Genomic DNA, 16,987 nt, shown 5'->3' with positions numbered 1-16,987 from the left:
TTCCTACACCCAAGCAAAGTTATCCTGCCAAACCACCCCATTCATCACCCTCCACGCCGGGTATTTGTACACCATAACAACCCTCTGTTTCTCTTGTGATTCCAGTACACTGAACAAAGGAAAACATGCGTAAAAGTTATATGTCGAAGGCCTGCTGTGAGGCCCGTGAGGCTCCGATTCAAACGCCCATGTTGATGCAAATCAAAGTCGCAAACACCAGCGACGGCTTTTATCTTCCTTGGGGAACCAGTCTGTACTGGGTTTTAATTCAAGGCTCAATGAAAGCAAAAACAGTACCTCCTCTTCTTGGGCTTTGGCCGCAGTGGCTCGTCCTGCCGTCCACGCGCCTAGTCCGCGACAGCAACCTCATCATCCACCACCGCGGCTTCCGGCACAGCTCCATTGTTACAGGGCTTGGGCTGGGACACATTGACGTTTGCCTTGGCCTTCTCCTGGCTCTCCACAAATTTGACCCAGTACTCAGGGTCAGCTGCCCGGCAGGCGTCCACGATCTTTTGTCGATGCTCCTGGAACACCCTCACCGCGCCTTTCTCTTCCCTTAGTTTGCTGATTTCCTCGTCGTCGAGCTCGTCAATCAGCTCATTGAAGACGCGCACCTGGTGCGGGTCCTTCTCTAGTTCTTCGAAGCCTGCCGACGATAACAGTTGATACTGCTCCGCCGTCATCCATCCAGAGCGGAACTGGTGACCTGACCGGAGCGCGCGGCCTTCCTCGCGGTTGAGGGCCAGGGATGACAGCGACAGGTTGGAGCTGCTTCGAGCCAGGCTGCGCTGCACGTCGAATTCGTCCTCCACATCGGATCCTGCCGCAATGTGCTCGGGCTCTGCTTCTGCAGATGAAAGCGAATTGCGAGTGTTGGTCTTCTCGAGCTGGTAATCGGGCGGCGGGATCGATATGCCACTGTCCGCGGCCTCTTTCGTCTCCGGGAACTCGTCCTCGAAGCGTTTGATGATGCCATCCAGAGTCTTTTGCAGGAACAACAAGCGCTGATAGGTACCACGCTCTCCGGTGGACTGTTCCGCCAGGGTCTTTGCCTTGACGAGAGCAGGCTCCAGACGGTGCCGAATTTTCCTTGCACTGAGGAGCAAGTGCTTTGACACGTCCTTGGCTTTCCCACCAGGCAGTTGCGCCGTTGGCTGTGGAACTCCTGTCTCGAAATCTCGCACAAACTCTCCAGAATTTCTCCTCGAAGCGACTCCGCGGTTGTTCAAGCAGCAAGCCAACGCCTTCGCGACGCCTGTACCTCCGACTATGTAATCATCGTCGGCTTCGACTTCCTCGTCGTCTGTGTCGGGCGCCATGACATCATGTCCAACGAGATGTTGGATCACATCTGGGTATTCTGGGTCCTTGCCACCGTTTGCCAGTGCCTCGGCAAGGCCCGATCCGCCATCCTTCAATGGTAGTCGCTCCATGTTCCGCAGACAATAAGCCACGATCTGCTTGGCGAGAGCCTTCACAATCTCGCCAGAGGTCTCAGTGGGAACGTCAATGTCCACACAAACGAGGCTGGGAGATATTCTTGTAGCAGCCAACAGGGACGCGTAAAGTGCAGACGCTTCTTCCTGCGTCTCCTCGGTGCTCGCATCTGCCAGCTTGGTGAGTTCCGGATTCTCCAGAAAACTTATGTGGGCTACCGATTTCATTTCCGGAATGACCTCGGCCAAAGCGATCACCTGCTCGGAGCTCAGGGCGCAGTCGCTCAGGTGTATCCTCTTGACGGTCTCCATCTTTGGCAAGTATCTATTGTCGTCGCGTTAGTGAGCTGTATCTGCGGGTGGGAGCAGAGTGAGATGAACATACCTTCTGAGGACCCCAACAGCGCTAGGATCCGAGTTGAACAGCGCTTGATTCTGCGACAGATCAAGGAAACGGAAATTCGAAAGCTTATATAAATGAGGGAGCAATTTGCACAGTGAAGCTGGCTTGAGGTTGCACTCAGCCAAGCTTAGAGCCCACAGCGCGTTGGTCTCGTCGATAGCGCCACCAATATTCTCACATTGGTCGCGTAGGTCGTTACCGCCCAGGTCTAGAGCCTCGCATTTCCCGCTGCTGAGATATTTTTTGATGTGTTCGAGGCCGTCTGTATCGAGATCGAGATGCGCAAGGCCGAGCCTGCGGACCCCGCACTGCATTATGCCATCGAGGACCTGACCAAGTTGGGCATGGTTCAGGCCGATGTTGCTCAAATTCATCATTTCAAGCGTTGAACCTGCCAGTCTTTCGCCAATGCATTTGGCGAACAGCGTACCAACGTCCAATGGGGCCTTTTTCTCTTCGTGAAGATGGAAATGGTGGGTGTGCCCGTTTGCTGCTGTTTGCGGCGGTGGCTTTGGGAACGGAATCTCTGCCAGGTCCAGGCTGATGATGGATTTGCACATGTAGAGGAACAAGCAGAGGTGTTTCCAACCCTCAGGTCCGATTTTGTTGTTCTTCAGTACCAGCCGCTCGACCACGCCCCCTTGCTCAACGAGCCCATCGGCTGAGGTTATCGGCCGTCTCCTAGGGCCGCTGCTGACCTTCCTCGCTGCGAGAAGACCGGCCAACACGACCCTCAGGCCCTCATCGTTTAATCCGCAGTTTTCTAATATGACCTCCTTGACGGGAACGACAGCCAGGTAGTCCCCCAATGTGACGAGATCTGCAAGCTGCATCCAGTACCCACTGAGGTCCAGCTTCTCAACGACCCCGGCGGGTGTAGAGTTCGTAGGGGCCATGAGCTGCTCGGTGATCTTCTTGAGGATGGGCGTCTCCCTGAGCTGACAACATCTCCTATAGATGCGCACGGGGTTCGTTGTCGGGACAGCCTGCACCTTTGGGGTGGTCGGGGCTGACGGTTCAGAAGTGTCGGTATCGAGGTGTAGTTCCAAAGGGACCTGGCCATTGGCCTCTGCAAGTTTCCGCTTCTTATCCTTTCTTGCTTTCCTCTCCTCCTCGCTCCTCTTCTTCTTCTCCTTCTTTTTCGTGGTTGTGCCGCTGTCGGTAGAGGGCTGGGTGTCATTTTTTGTAGAAGCGTCGTTGTTCTCTGTGCCTTCTTTCTCGGGCTCTTTTGGCAACTGCTCTCCTGAGACCTGGACGGTACCATCCTGTTCCTTTTGGTTCTCAACGGCCTTAGGGTTCTTCAGTGCCTCGCCCTCGCCCTTCTCGGCGAGTTTCCGCTTCTCGGGCTTTCCGGTGGCGCACACCTTGGGCGCGGGAGAAGCCTCGGCATCGGAATACTTGGGCATCGGCGCGATCTCCACGTCGACACAGAATGCCACCCTCCGCAGTTTGGACTGGTGTAGTTCTTCCAGGGGGCATCGCTCTCGGTTTTGGTCGACGTTCAATACCTTCCGCTCGACCAGTCCATGGTTGTTTACGCCCTTCATAGGAGGCCCCAACTGCCCGGAATTAGACGACAGCCTGCGCAACACATGCAGTAGGCCAGTCTGGCCCGACCTGGGCGGTGCTGGTGTGTAAGGGCCTTCTCCCTGGTGTTTAGCCGCATGCTGGAGGACTGCATTCTTGGCGGGCGTGATCTTGGGGACGGAGATCTCGGCGTCTTTAGTCGGCGCGTTGTTGGCCTGTGGCGGGCTTTGAGGCCCGCTGCCTGAGAACTTCTGGGATATGTTGGAGAACCACGACGGCCTTCTCGTCGGGGAGGCGCTGCTTGCCACACCATTCTTCTCGTTGATCGAGCTCCCCCTCTCCCTGGTGAAACCAGGACGAGGGGGTATCTGCTTGGGCAGTGTACCGTTTGTTTTGGGCGCTGGGTCTGCGTGGCCATTCGCATCGTGTGCTTCCCTGACCGGACTCGAAGCGGGCGAACCCCGGGGAGACTGTTCCGGGGGAGCAGGGAAGGCTGATCGACGGGTAGGCTGCGCTCGGTCTGCGTTTTTGGGTGCTACGTCAGCCTCGCCAACGCGAGTGCTCGGTAGACAGATGTTGCAGGAATTTTGCGCTGCTTGGGTGTTCAACGTGAGGACAGGAGGCCTACCTTTCGGGGTTCCGTGGTGGGCCATCCACGAGACGTCGACGCCGTGTATTTGCTCCATTGTGATCCCGCGCAGACGTGATAGCCACAGTAGGTGCGGACAGCCGTAGAACACTAGAAATCTTGAGGGCGAGCAGAGCAATTGAGTCTCTGGCCGAGGATTGGTAATTATAATGACGGCTCCGGGGGCGCAACAGGAGGAGGCCGGAGGTCAGACAGTCAGACAGACTAGAGCGCAATAGCTTAACCACGCTTGGGAGGGTCTGATCACAGGCGGGGTTTGGCGGCCATGGTGTTAGCGAGGGTGGGAGATAATATCCTCTGCAGCGCAGGAAAAGGGTCGAGAAATGCGGCGATCCAGTGACGATTGGGAAGGGTGGTCGAACTGTGGGTTGGGTATGCTGGAGCGGAACTGGGCGAGGAAGAGGCGCGATATGTTTTGGTCGTGGGCAAAGAGTACCGGTTGCGGGTTTATTATTGATACTTTGTACCGGAGTACTGCGTAATAAGGTGAGGTGAGCAGCGGGAGAGTGGAGAGGCGAGGCGAGGCGAGGCAGGGCAGGGGTAGACTAGGTACTCGGACAGGACAAGGTGCTAGGTGCCAAGTGCCAGTGGGCCGGGCTTTCTGGAGGGTCGAGGAGTGATGGTTCACCGGGCGAAAAGGAGTCGGTACTGCCCGTAGGACCCCTACCAGGACGAAATAGGTACTGTACTGTGCCTAGCCTTTGTGCTGGCTGCGGTTGTGTTTTAGACGCAGGAGTGCCGTGCAGTGCAGCGCGCAGTACAGTGTGATTCTGATTCGTAATATTGTGCTGAGTTCGGTCAGCGAGAGAGAGAGAGCGGCGCGCCACGCCCGGCACCAGGCTGAGAAGGGATGAGTAATTTAGCCCAGACGGTACTTTGTGCTACATGCAGACTCTTGTATGGACCGATTGACTTCCTTGACTTCCCGCAGACGATATCTGCTGAGTTTATTGCGAAGGATACGGGGGTTTCGGCTGTCAAATGTAGACCAGAATGGAGTTGCCCGCCTCCTGTTCTGCCAATCCCAGGTCCATCCATCCATCATCTATATGGTGGACGAACAGGGCAGACAGACCGACAGATCCGACTGACTGACGGTACCTGGGTGTCCTGGGGGAAGGCCTGGAATGGGGTCACCATCCGGTTCTCAGCCCTTGCCCGGATTGAGCACAGCATCGCCATGCGCAGCATCCATCTGCCCAGCATCTAGACACTGGCACTGACAGACGTGAGCGACCACGGCGGGCCTTAGCAGGAGCAGGGCTAGCTGGGGCTGGCCACCCCAGCCCAGCCCAGCACAGGTCGCTCGCACGACGTCACACAGTTGGATGGCTTGTGGATGTGCCCGCAGGCCTGATGATGAAGGGACCAGCACTTCAGCACGCAACGCATCTCTACCGCAGTGTCTCCAGTTTTGGACCCTCCCTCAGAAGACGTTGGCCACTTAGCGCCTTCGCTAGCGCTGCCAACCTTCCCAAGATCGATGCAGTTCGAGTCCAAGCATCGTCGTTAGGCCTCTCTCTCTGTGCTGGCTATGACGGTCTGCCTGTGTTGGTGAGCAGCTGATCCATTGCCATCTACAGGACAATTCTACATTGCCCACACCATCAGACAGATCTCACGCCACCCGCCAGCCAGCAGCACCATGATGTAAGTAGTCTAGCACAAGGAGGAGTGCTTCGCTCTCCCATCGCATCGCACCGCATCGCGAAATACCGGGGACCACAAAAAAAATCATTTGAAGAGGGAAAAGAGTTCAATCAATCAATCAATCAACAACGGTCATTGAGCCGCGGCTGCAAATCGGGATCCACGCTGCACTGTCCTGTTTTAGGAGCTAATTGCCTCGTACGACACTCCCATCTCATCTGATCTTGACGACAGGACGAGCAAGCCACAACACACTGCCCTACCCATCTCCCTACCCATCCTGACCATCTTGCCCATCCCAGCCCTTGGCCACTCACCGCCGACCTCCGCCCGCCGCTCGTCCATCGTGACGAACCTCCCGGGGGGCCAAGAGAGTCACGAGTCCAACCCGCCCGTTCAGGGCATTGCTCCGCTTGATTGCCGTCCACCCAAGGTATTTTCTTTCTACACAGTACTGCAACACAATCGGGCTTTACCCTGTCCCGTCGTATGCCGCCTGCAGCCCGCCCAGCGGCCGTTTTCCCTGGGACGAGGGGGCAGAAGCAAAGTGACTGATTCCAAATTGAAACGCCGCCCAAGAAACCAATACCATTATCGGATGCTTGCCACAATGCTTAGAAATCCACTGTTCAAGTGCACACCGGACTCTCCCAGCTCCAGCTGACTGGGAGGAGGAAATCGGGATTGACATCTCGTCTCTGTTGCTGGCTGCTAGTGCGGGGAATATAGCGCCCTTGCCGCGCGCCCACTTCTTCGAGACTGACTTGCATCTTCACCAGCGCTGGTACTGCTTGACTTGGCCTGCTTGCTTGCTTTGCTGGCTCCGGAGTCAGTCTCGTCATCAGGCCCGGCCTCCAGACTTAAAATTACCACACGCACGGCCGGGCGCAATCGAACACGCCAGAAAACCACCGGGACATCCGACACCAAAGCATCGCCAAACCCAGTAGATAGCAGCCACAAAAGAAAGCCCCGGGAAGTATCCTCGGCTCTTCGGGGTCCATCCCCCCAACTCAATTTCCTCCCTACCGTTCCGAGACCTGCTCTTCCCCCATCGGACCCATCGGTGCTCCGTACCCTTCTGTTTCTATTATTGCCCGGGGCGTTGGATGGGTGTGCTTGTCTCCCACTGTCCCCATCCCCTATAGTAAACAATAAACCTCGCTGCGGAAATCTAGGTCGAGTCAGAGGGCTAATGATTCGCCATGCGTGTCAATGCAGCAGGAGTCACGGAGCTTGGGGCCCAGGGCTCAGGGGCAGGCCAGAGATGCCGCGCGGGTTGTGAGGTGACAGGCAGAGCCAAGGCATGAGACCGCCTTATTCCTGCTTTTCTTGTCAGGTCAGCGCAGATGCAAAGCATGACTTCTACATTACTGCGTATCACTGGGCTGCAGAGCCGATACGCGCTACTGCGGGTCGCATGCCATCGACCACCTGCTGATGCCCGTATTGCTTTGCAGGCAGTCAGTCTTGCACAGGATACACCGGTCGACAATCGAATTCAAATGCCGTCGTCTGCCGCGGGCAACTACCGCGTGGCACAGCGTAGACATTGCACCTCACTTTAATCATGGGAAATCGATAATCTGGATGAGCTGGAGGAGGCCCAAAGCAAGGGTGGCTGGAACTTTTCATTGATTTTCCCTAGACCCGAACCCTTGAAGACAACCTTTCCATTGAGCAACGCCGGTTTCCATCCTGACCTTTTTCCTGGTCATTCCTGCTTTCCGAGACAAGTCATACGCGAGTAGTGGTTTGTGGGTATCGAAAGGCAAAGGACCGCTTACTCCTCGCGGAGCTCAGCGATCTTGGCCTGGACACGCTGCTTCTTCTCGTCGTAGCTGAGCTTCTTCTGGCGGTACTTCTTGGACTCGGCCTTCCACTCGTCCTTGGACTTCTTGGGAGCATCGCTCTCGGACTTCTTGAAGGGGTCCTCACGGATGGCCTTGTGGGCCTCGGCGTACAGGTCCTCAATACCATCAGCCTCGACGTCGTCGTCGATGTACTTCTGGAACTGGCTCTTGTAGCGCTCCTCGTCGTCGTCGGCGAGGGTCTCCATGTACTCAGCGACGTGGCCGCCGTAGATGTACTTGCGGAGGGTGTCGGCATCGAGCTCCTTGGACTCGATGTCATAACCGGGGAAACGGTTCTCGGAGTGGGGGACGAAGATGCCACCGTCGGAGGCACCCTTGAGGGCACCGAAGACACGGGCACCAGTCGAGGTGCGGGCCAGACCGACGTCGAGGTTGGCCTTGAAGGGGCGGCGCTCACCGTCGTCGGTCTCAGCAGCCTCGGTCAGGGTGTACTCTCCGTCGGCCTCCTCGACACCGGTGAAGGTCTCGTCAATGCCGAGCTTCTTGAGGGCACGGCGAGCGATCAGGAGACCGGTCGCGTAGGCGGCAGCCCAGTTGGTCAGACCGTGCTCAATGCCGTAGGCCTTGAGCTCGTGGGCGTAGGCAGAGACGAAGACCTTGTCACCGCTGATCTCGGAGGAGACGATCTGCCTGTAGCCACAACCACCGTCAGCCATCTGTTCCAGACTTCTGCTCGTCGGGGAGCGGGGTATACGCACAGGATGATGTCCCGGTTGGTGAAGCGGACGACCAGGCGGTACTTGGGAGCATTGTACTTGTTCTTGGCCTGGGTAATCAGACGCTTGCGGGCATAGTAGTCGGTCTTTCCGGCCCTTCTGCGCTTGTACTTGGTCTGGAAGCGACTGCAGAGGTCGTCAGTGTTTGTCGTTTGCCTGCGTAATGCCGCAGTCGATGCCGCTTGCAAGGCACATTGTAGGAAGGATCGGGAACTCACCTGTAGTACGCGCTGCTCTTCACAAGCTTGTGGAAAGGCTGCGTTTTCCCATCGAGTCAGCAATTTGCGCTTCAGATTGTTCTCATCCATCCGAAGCATCTTGCATTGACTCTCGTTCCCCAAGAACAGAACTCGAGAAGGCCTCGAGAACGGATTGATGTCGCAGACTCACCATCTTGACGACTGTTTGGGGCTGAATGTCCACAAGGTCGTTGGTTGATTGTCGAGGTCGGAATCAGGGTCCAAAGAAGGCGGGCAGAGAAATCGTAAAGCTTTTTGCCGTCTGGTTTGTGGAGGAGAAACCCTATGTGACGCTATTGGCTGGCTTGCCCAGCAGTGGGTCCCAGGAGAGTTACTTGGGTTGGGGACGGAGAGGTGGTCTACAAAGTACCTAGGTACTTGGGTCGGGGACGTTATCGCTTATCGCCCGTCGACCACCCACCCAGGCCACCGTGACAACCACTCAGTCAAACGAGCCGAGGTCCGGCAATGCCTAGAGGTGCCTTTCTGGGAGGGCATCCGGTCTCGCCTCCCGTAAACAAAATCCACACGGGCTGTGTTCAGCGACACTTCCCATGGAATTGTAACACTTAAATCAAAGCATTCGCACCGATAGTATTTTCCTTCGTAGAATGCTGCCCGAGGAACAACCAGTGGAGTACATTCTCGAGGGCATCGACGCAGAGATGGGCAGCCAGGCGCAGCCCAAAGTCGTGCTCTTCGACATAGGTGGTGTTGTTGTAAGTGATGGAGATGGGAAATGACAGCAATTTGGAGTTTTTTTTTTTTTACTGTTTCACCCAATGCCTTATGTGCTAGACTCGATGGGCTCACTGTTCCCCCTTCCCTCAATCTTGTTTGGCTTCTTTCCGTGATATCAAGATACCCAGAGCATGCTGACATTGTCCTAGGTCGTCTCTCCCTTTCAGTCTATCCTTGACTATGAGCTCAGTCTCGGTATCCCACCGGGCTGGGTCAACTACTCCATATCCAAAACATCCCCAAATGGCTCGTGGCACCGCTTAGAAAGGGGCGAGATCCCCTTGGACGCCGCCTTCACACAGGGCTTTTCCGACGACCTACACATCCCAGAGCTGTGGGAAGAATTCTATAAGGACCAGCGCTCCAGAGACCCTCGCCTGCCGGAATCGACGCCTCCCGTGCCTAAACTCGATGCAAAATATCTGTTCAACGACATGATGTCCTCTGCTGTTGCTCCCGACCCTTGGATGTTCCCAGCTCTGAAGAACCTCAAGGCGAGCGGAAAGTATATCCTTGCGGCCCTGAGCAACACCGTTATCTTTCCGCCAGGACACAAGCTTCATCGGCCGGACCTCTCCAAGGACCCGATCCGAAGCATCTTCGACGTCTTCGTATCGTCTGCCCATGTTGGTCTAAGGAAGCCTGATCCTAGGATTTATGAGCTTGCAGTGCGAGAGGTGGACAAATTCGCCAGAGAGAATGCGGACTCATCTATGGGGAGAGCACTGGGCTGGAAAGACGGGATCGCCCCGGGTGACATTCTCTTTCTCGACGACATTGGGCAGAATTTGAAGGCAGCTAGCAAGGCAGGGTTCCGAACCATCAAGGTCAATCTGGGAAGGGCCTTTGAGGCCGTAGAAGAGCTGGAAAGTGTCATTGGTTTGACCCTTGCCGGTGATCACCCAAAGATTCCCATAAAGCCAAAGATGAATACCTCCAACCGAGCGAGGATATAGATTCAATTGACCATATGTTGAGAAGAAGCCACGAAGTGCAATCTTTACTTTTCATGGCTTCCGTGCAACGTACACGTAGCTCATGTCTACGCTCCCAACCTTCCCATCCACCGCAATCCTTTCCCACTCCTCCCTGAACAGCGGTTTCGCCTGGACCTTGAAGGACTCCGAGACGGCATGCTGCGTCAGGCTGCCGTTCACAATATACTCGTACTGGCTATCCGCCTCGTCGACCCCATAGAACACTGACCCTTTTCCAGAGACCCTCTCCAGCGGAACGGCCTTCTCAACAACAAGCCCCTGCCCCTCCAGGATCTCCCTGAAGGACTCGATCGACTGTATCCACAAGCGGTTAGACGGGAACTTCACGCCCATCCTCCTCGCGACCTTCTCCAGGACCATCGCCGGGCGCAGGTTCCACTCGTGCGTAACGTCGATGCCCACCAGGCCGCCCGGCCTCAGGTACTCCTTCCAGTGCGCCACGACGGCCGCCGGGTCCTCGAACAGGACGAACGCGCACGAGCACAGGATGGCGTCGAAGCTGCCCCTCTCGATCTCGGGCACCCCGCCCAGGTCCGTCACGTCGTGGTGGAAGGTCCTGATCCGCTGTCCCAGCCCCAGCTCCCGCTTTTGTCTCTCGCGCAGCTGCTCCAGCATCCCGCTCGAGACGTCCACCCCGACGATCTCGCCCTGTTCGCCTACTGTCTCCGCGGCTATGAAAGCCTCTAGGCCCGTGCCGCAGCAGAGGTCAAGGACTCGGTTGCCTGGGCTTAACGGAACGAGGGCCATAAAGCGCTGGGAGTAGTCTGGGTGCCACGAGTCCTCGTAGTTTGCGGCACGAGCGTTATACATCCGCTTTGCAGACTGGGGCTGGGTTTCGGTGCCGAATTCTTGCGCCATTCTGTTTGGTTCTGCTTTGTTGCCCGGAAGGTGGATGTTTCGGTTGATGAGTTGATCAAAGGTACGCGGATAGCTGAGTTAGCCGTCCAGACAAAAGATGCGTGACAGAGCAACAGGTTGTTGGGTGATGAACGATCTTTATCCCCCGCTACCACATCACCCAGACATGTGAGGTGAGTAAGCTCGGCGGAACAATGAGGCCACGCTCTATGAATGTGTAGTCACAGGGCGTGACAAACCGGTACCGGGCACTTGAAGCTACCGACGATCCCCATTGGTGGCCCGCTGTGCGAGGCAATAAGCTTCCCGGTCTTGGGGCAACTGCCCCCCGCGAGGGAGAGGCAGTACTGCGTTTCAGACACTCCCTCGCCAGACTGCAAAGCGACACTAAATATCATCAGCGCATCTGATGTGCTGAAGATGCGATCGACGATCCTCACTGCGGGGCTTGGCGAAGCCTGGTGGTGCCGCAGCCATCACCTACAGCTGCACGCATATGAGCAGCAAAAATGCCTCAGTATGGTACGCCCGCCACGCAATATGGCTCAAGCAGAGAGTCAAGATTCCAAATAGTTAGCGATAATGATTCCTATCGAATAACCATTGATTGGCCAACAGAGATTCAATAGTTTGTCGCCCTGTAGTAAACAAAACATTGGAAATATCACGGCTCGTGCTGCCTAGGTACTTGCGTCCAGTGTCGGCCAGCTTGTCAACATCTTGTCCTGCAGTCTAGATGAGCGAACAGGAGAGAATTGCTGGAGGCCTGGGAGAAGGATAAGTGACCTTGAGATCGAGCACTGAGGACTGTGGCCAGTTTGATGGCTCGGAGAACATGTGGTAGGTATTCATGGGGAGGAATTGGTAGCGTGCTGTGGTGTCCAATCATCTTACACCAACACCGATTCAAGCGGGTCCCTTGAACGGGTGCAACAGACGTCGATATGAATGGCTTTGGAGCAAGATCCTCACCGAAGAAGAGCAATAGGATCGAGAAAAGAAGTTTTTATTCCGCAACTAGAGATCCGATGTCAAGATACAGGGCACCGTCCAGCACGATTTTGATGCAGACTTTGTCCCGAACCCCCCTCCCTCAATGAGCACCGCAAACCCTGGCCCGTCCTGAACATTTGGGCGGCTGTACTTATTCCTTTCTTCTACTTGTTGGGAGATCCGAGACAGACTTTTTGCATATCTCAAGCAGAAAAGAAAGAGAGAGAAAGTCAAAAAGAAAGGTCGTATTTATAAGCGGGGGTGCTTTCGCAGAGCCGCATACAGAGACACAGAGGATCCTGGACTGGCTACTGCTCCACCTAGACTTGTACTTCATCAAAGATTGAGACTGTGTGCTCTTCTACGGAAGACATCGCGAGGCATTCTACGGGCCAGCAATGATCGAGCAGTCTCGCAGTCCACATTTCAAAACCGTCTCTCACTACCACGAGGTCCTCCTCATGCTTTCCCCAAACTCAACAACCTCAAAAGCCTCAAACCGCCACAGCAACATTCTCCAAGCTGGAGTGCTTCCTCGTGACCCTCCCATCCGCCAGTATCCTCGCCTCGTGAAGCAACGAAACTGAAGACGCCCCAGAACACACGCTCGCCGTGTCGCCGCCACCATCATCATCACGGCCGAATACCTTCCTCACGAGCCAGAGCAGGCTGGCACACACCACATAAACCACTGCCGCCACGTAGAACACCAGCGCGAGCCACCCCTCCCGACCCCGGGGTGCCGGTTTCCCATCGGCAGCTCCTTCACCAGTCCCGGGCCCGAGCCCGCGTGCGAGCCCCGCCTGGAACACGGCGCCGAGCCCCACCCCGCAGCAGAGAAACCCCGCCATCTCGAAGACGGCCAGCACGCCGAACAGCCTGCCGACCTCGCCCTGGTCCACGAGCCTCGTGAGCACGGCGCGTCACAGCGACGGCAGGCCCGTGCCGAGGGTGAGGACCGCGAGCCCCGCGCACGCGGTGGCAACGTCGGGCGCGCACGCGAAGACCAGCTGGCCCGCGACCAGGAGGAGCGCCGAGATGCGGGCGAGGACCATGTCGCGGTCGCGGTCGTCCTGCCTCGAGAGGAGCGAGTTGCTGAGCAGGGGGAGGAAGATGAGCAGCACCAGGATGTTGAGGCCCGTCCGGACGCCGAGCACCATGCCTGTCTGCTCCAGGGTCCAGCCGAAGCGGATCGGGATGTATCGTAGCGTTATGCCCATCGTCACCGTCGCTACTGGGATCGTGAGCGAGGCGCTGGGGGTGAGGGCGAGGATGTCGCGGGACTTGAGAAGGCGGATGGTCGAGATGAGGGACTCACGGAACCGGGTCCACCGGGACGGGGTTTTGATAGCCTCGGGAGTGTGCTTGTGCACTCGGTTTGTGAACGTGGGGGCTCTAGGAACACTAGGCGTGACTTTCCTGCGGGTGTTGCCGAATGCATCGTGCCTCATGTCCAATGTCTCGGGTATTAGAGAGATCAAAATCCCACCCAGCGTCATGATCGCCGGCGACACGAGGATCGGGAGCCAGACAAAGTGGGCCATCATCGCTGAGGCGACGAAGGGGGCGACCGCTTCGGCGAGGAGGACGGCACATATCTCAAACTGGAAATACGTCGCTCTGGCACCAGAAAGTCAGCGTTGGTCCTGAAAATGTGCAACACACTGTCAGCCTGGGTAGCATTTCTTACCTCTTTCCCTCTGGTGCGACATCTGCCACGATCGCAAAGACCATAGCCTCTGCGACGGTCTCTCCTCCGCCGATGAGTAAGGGCAGAGACGAGAGCCAGACAGTGCGCAAGTCCCAGCGTGTGTGGTTGTAAGCAGCGGCGATCCATATCAGCCGAGACAGGATCATGCCCAATATGCAAAGCCCCAGGACGGGTTTGCGGCCTCGGCGGTCGGCGAGCATGCCGTAAGGAAGTGCGACTAGGATGCCTGATATCGTGACGGTTAGGCTATGTTCGACCTTTCTTACATGAATGATGTAAAAGAGTAAGCAATACTTACCAGGCAGGTACCCAAACACCAACGCGCCAGTGGTAATGACGTTTAACTGGCTCTGAATTCCGTCGGTGCGACAGTTTCCCTCCTCGACCGAGCTGTCAGGGGCGAGGCCATAGTGCCTGCGACAGATGATCTCCTGTAGTAGGCGGACCGAAGGCACGTCAGACAGGCTGGCGCCGAATTGTGTGATGAAGACGAGTACCGCAAGCGCAGCGACGATAAATCGCGGCGAGCGCCTCTTCCTAGCCGTTTGCTGCCGCTCCTGGCGGTGGTGCATCTTGTGGCTTGCCAGGGAGGTGGCACTGTCGTCCTTGCTGCTCAGTGTAGATCTGCCTGCAGAGCTTTGGGAGCAGGCTGATGGGAGCTTCTGGAGGCGTGGCATCTTGATTATCAAAGGAGAAGCGTGGCCTGTCGAAGCTCCAGATCTGGACCAAACGAGCGGTGGTCAAACACGAGTGGGTCGGTATGCAAATGAAAGGAAAGGACCAGTGTAATGTGCTGTTCGACGACGGGCTTGTTTTTTTTTTTTTTTTGGAAGACGTCTGGCAACACCAATTCAACTTGGAAGAAGGGGGCTTTGAAAGTCTGCAGTGTAGAAAATGGCTGGCGGGCACACTTGCGAGAGAGGCTTTGAAGGAACTCCGTCTGACCAGGACTGGTAGCAAGCGCGCCGGTGAATGAAGCCCCGCCAGACACTTGCCTATTCAGAGGTTGTGAAGACAATTGCACCATTCTTGTGCCGTCGTCAGACAACGAGGACCAGTAACATCGTGTGCCTTCAAGTGCCCCAACCAAGAATGGTTTGGGCACAAACGGTAAGATAACAGCAGACCATGTCCTTGGGATGCAGACAAGCCCTGGCGACACCACATTTGGATAGAGTCCTTCAATAGAAAGCGCCTCATGAGTAGGAGGACAATACCGGTGTCACTGATAAGTGAAAAGAGACTGTCACCGCTCATGAGGAGACAACTCCTCAATGCTCGGAACATCTGGGATAAAGTAGGCGTTGGTAAAGTCATTGCATTCATATGCCTTCATAAATCATCAGTTGCCTTTATAAGCTAGACATGAAAGCACATATGTACCGATAGAGATACACCATGAGACCCATCGCGATGTACATTACCACGCGGGAGACGAAGAAAGGGGGCGGGGCCGCCCAGTGTAAGGAATGGGTAAAGGGGTATCCAAAACATTCTATTCCATCCCAGCATGTATCAAATTAGAAAGCCAAACCGAGCCGTGCCTGCGAAGATCACTTCACTCCTCTTCCCCCTCGGCATCCTCATCCTCGTCCTCAACAAGGATCTCGCTCGCCACCGACGTGACGGCAGGCGACGCCGCAACAACCACGGGCGAAGAAGCAGTGGACGTCGTCGACCTCTTCCTGCCCGCAGCGCGGCCCTCGCCCGCCGGCCGGAGCGGGTTGTTCAGCACCCACTCCCCAGTGGCCGCCACCGGCCGCGCGACGGCAACATCGGGCCTTGCAACCCAAGCCATGAGGGTTGGGTCCGTCGGCCCGCCAAACACAACCGGCTCTTCCGCCCCGGTCGCGGCCTTCTCCAGGTGCCTCGCGACGTGCTCCATCCGCTGGTCCCACGCGTCGGCGCCGTTAAAGGCCTGGTTGCAGCGGGGTGCGGGACACTCCATGTACTCCGGCAGCTGGCAACGCTCGCGCAGCGCTTTGCACTGGAGGTTCTTGATGGTGTCGTCCCAGTCGGCAGCACTGGCACACGAGGATGCTTGCGCGGAGGCTGTGGCCTTCTTGGACGACTTGGCAGACCCGGTCTTCTTGATATGTGCAGGTGTATGCATCCGGCGTAGGTGCTGGGTATACAGGTCTTTGCGGTTGAAGATCGCACCATCCGGGAGGGGCGGCCCGATGAGCTCGCCACTGGCAGCGTTCTCAGCACGCCGGCTCTTGTTTCGCTTGCCGCTGTGCGAGTGTGGCGCCGTTGGGTCGTTCTTGTTGTGGGCGCAGACGTCGATGTCACACAGCCAGTAGTACAGGAGGAGGTGCTGAGACATGACGTGGCGCTTCCACTCGTTCTTGCTTGCAAAGGTCGACTGGCAGCCGGCGAACCTGAAAACGCAGATAAAGGGCCGGGTGTGCTGCTTCTTGACGTGATTCTGAAGAGTGCACTCGTCTTTGAACGAGTGGGAACACTCCGGGCAGGGGTAAGAGCCTTGGTTCCTGCTACTCGGCGGTGGTAGGATCTTGAGTGGCTGGGCCGACGAGGCCGTCCTCACTCTTTTTGGGGCCGGCTTGTCGACGGGCTGCTTGGCTGCGCCTCTCTTCAGCTTATTAGTCCGAGCAGCGGCGGAAGCGGGATGCTTCCTGTCTGGGTGATAGTCGTCGTCATCTTCGTCGTCCTCGCTTTGGGAGGCGGCAACGTCTATTTCCTCCAATTCGTCCTCGCTCGCTCCAATGCTGGGACTCGGATATGCACTAGTCGTTTTCTCAACGGGTACGACACGTTCAGGGATCTTGATCTCATCCTTGATAACTGTGGGTGTGTCTTCTGGGCTGGCCAAGCGATGGTAGCCGGGGGCAACTGAGCTCTGCGTGGTAGCACTGTCTGCATCCGTGGAGTCTGTTGTCTGACTATCGCAAGTGAAGCTGCGTTGGGGCGTTTCGAAGTCGATGGCTTGGCCGGAGTCTTCCCATCCTGTCTTTGAGTCTTCAATGTTGTTGCAGTCTCCCATGGTCATAAATTGGTTGGCATCACCAGACACCTCACCTATGCCAAACAACGGAAGCTGACACTCGGGCTCGTAAGGCCCGTGACGAGCGGAGGCATAGGGGGTGAAGAGTATCGCATCAGACGGTGTCGAGGGCGTGTTGTCTGTGTATAGCTCGGTGTCTGCGTGTGGGCTCTGACCACCGCTGC

The 16,987-nt window shown here is 56.6% G+C and overlaps 6 protein-coding genes across 6 annotated transcripts; 1 reads left to right on the top strand and 5 right to left on the bottom strand.

The window, feature by feature from the left end:
* Positions 1-347: 347 nt before the first annotated feature.
* INS49_012387 (uncharacterized protein) lies at positions 348-4,055 on the bottom strand (the record flags this gene model as incomplete). Its single annotated transcript, XM_043173091.1, has 3 exons — positions 348-1,764; positions 1,825-3,889; positions 3,998-4,055. 3 exons carry the CDS (start codon positions 4,053-4,055, stop codon positions 348-350), a joined length of 3,540 nt encoding a protein of 1,179 aa, XP_043022388.1.
* A 3,396-nt stretch (positions 4,056-7,451) lies between these two features.
* On the bottom strand, positions 7,452-8,651 carry INS49_012386 (uncharacterized protein; the record flags this gene model as incomplete). The annotated part of the gene is made up of 4 exons (XM_043173090.1): positions 7,452-8,172; positions 8,241-8,384; positions 8,477-8,514; positions 8,649-8,651. 4 exons carry the CDS (start codon positions 8,649-8,651, stop codon positions 7,452-7,454), a joined length of 906 nt encoding a protein of 301 aa, XP_043022387.1.
* Positions 8,652-9,108: 457 nt separating this feature from the next.
* Positions 9,109-10,194, top strand: INS49_012385 (uncharacterized protein; the record flags this gene model as incomplete). Its single annotated transcript, XM_043173089.1, has 2 exons — positions 9,109-9,216; positions 9,388-10,194. 2 exons carry the CDS (start codon positions 9,109-9,111, stop codon positions 10,192-10,194), a joined length of 915 nt encoding a protein of 304 aa, XP_043022386.1.
* A 51-nt stretch (positions 10,195-10,245) lies between these two features.
* INS49_012384 (uncharacterized protein) lies at positions 10,246-11,094 on the bottom strand (the record flags this gene model as incomplete). Its single annotated transcript, XM_043173088.1, has 1 exon — positions 10,246-11,094. One exon carries the CDS (start codon positions 11,092-11,094, stop codon positions 10,246-10,248), a length of 849 nt encoding a protein of 282 aa, XP_043022385.1.
* Positions 11,095-12,581: 1,487 nt separating this feature from the next.
* INS49_012383 (uncharacterized protein) lies at positions 12,582-14,370 on the bottom strand (the record flags this gene model as incomplete). The annotated part of the gene is made up of 4 exons (XM_043173087.1): positions 12,582-12,980; positions 13,047-13,707; positions 13,778-14,024; positions 14,097-14,370. 4 exons carry the CDS (start codon positions 14,368-14,370, stop codon positions 12,582-12,584), a joined length of 1,581 nt encoding a protein of 526 aa, XP_043022384.1.
* Positions 14,371-15,356: 986 nt separating this feature from the next.
* Positions 15,357-16,802, bottom strand: INS49_012382 (uncharacterized protein; the record flags this gene model as incomplete). Its single annotated transcript, XM_043173086.1, has 1 exon — positions 15,357-16,802. One exon carries the CDS (start codon positions 16,800-16,802, stop codon positions 15,357-15,359), a length of 1,446 nt encoding a protein of 481 aa, XP_043022383.1.
* Between the last annotated feature and the right edge of the window lie 185 nt (positions 16,803-16,987).

This window comes from Diaporthe citri, assembly GCF_014595645.1.
Source record: "Diaporthe citri strain NFHF-8-4 chromosome Unknown scaffold_6, whole genome shotgun sequence".
In the NCBI taxonomy this organism is placed as follows: domain Eukaryota; kingdom Fungi; phylum Ascomycota; class Sordariomycetes; order Diaporthales; family Diaporthaceae; genus Diaporthe; species Diaporthe citri.
The sequence above is the reverse complement of the archived record's forward strand: the minus strand, read 5'-3'. Positions and strand labels throughout refer to the sequence as shown.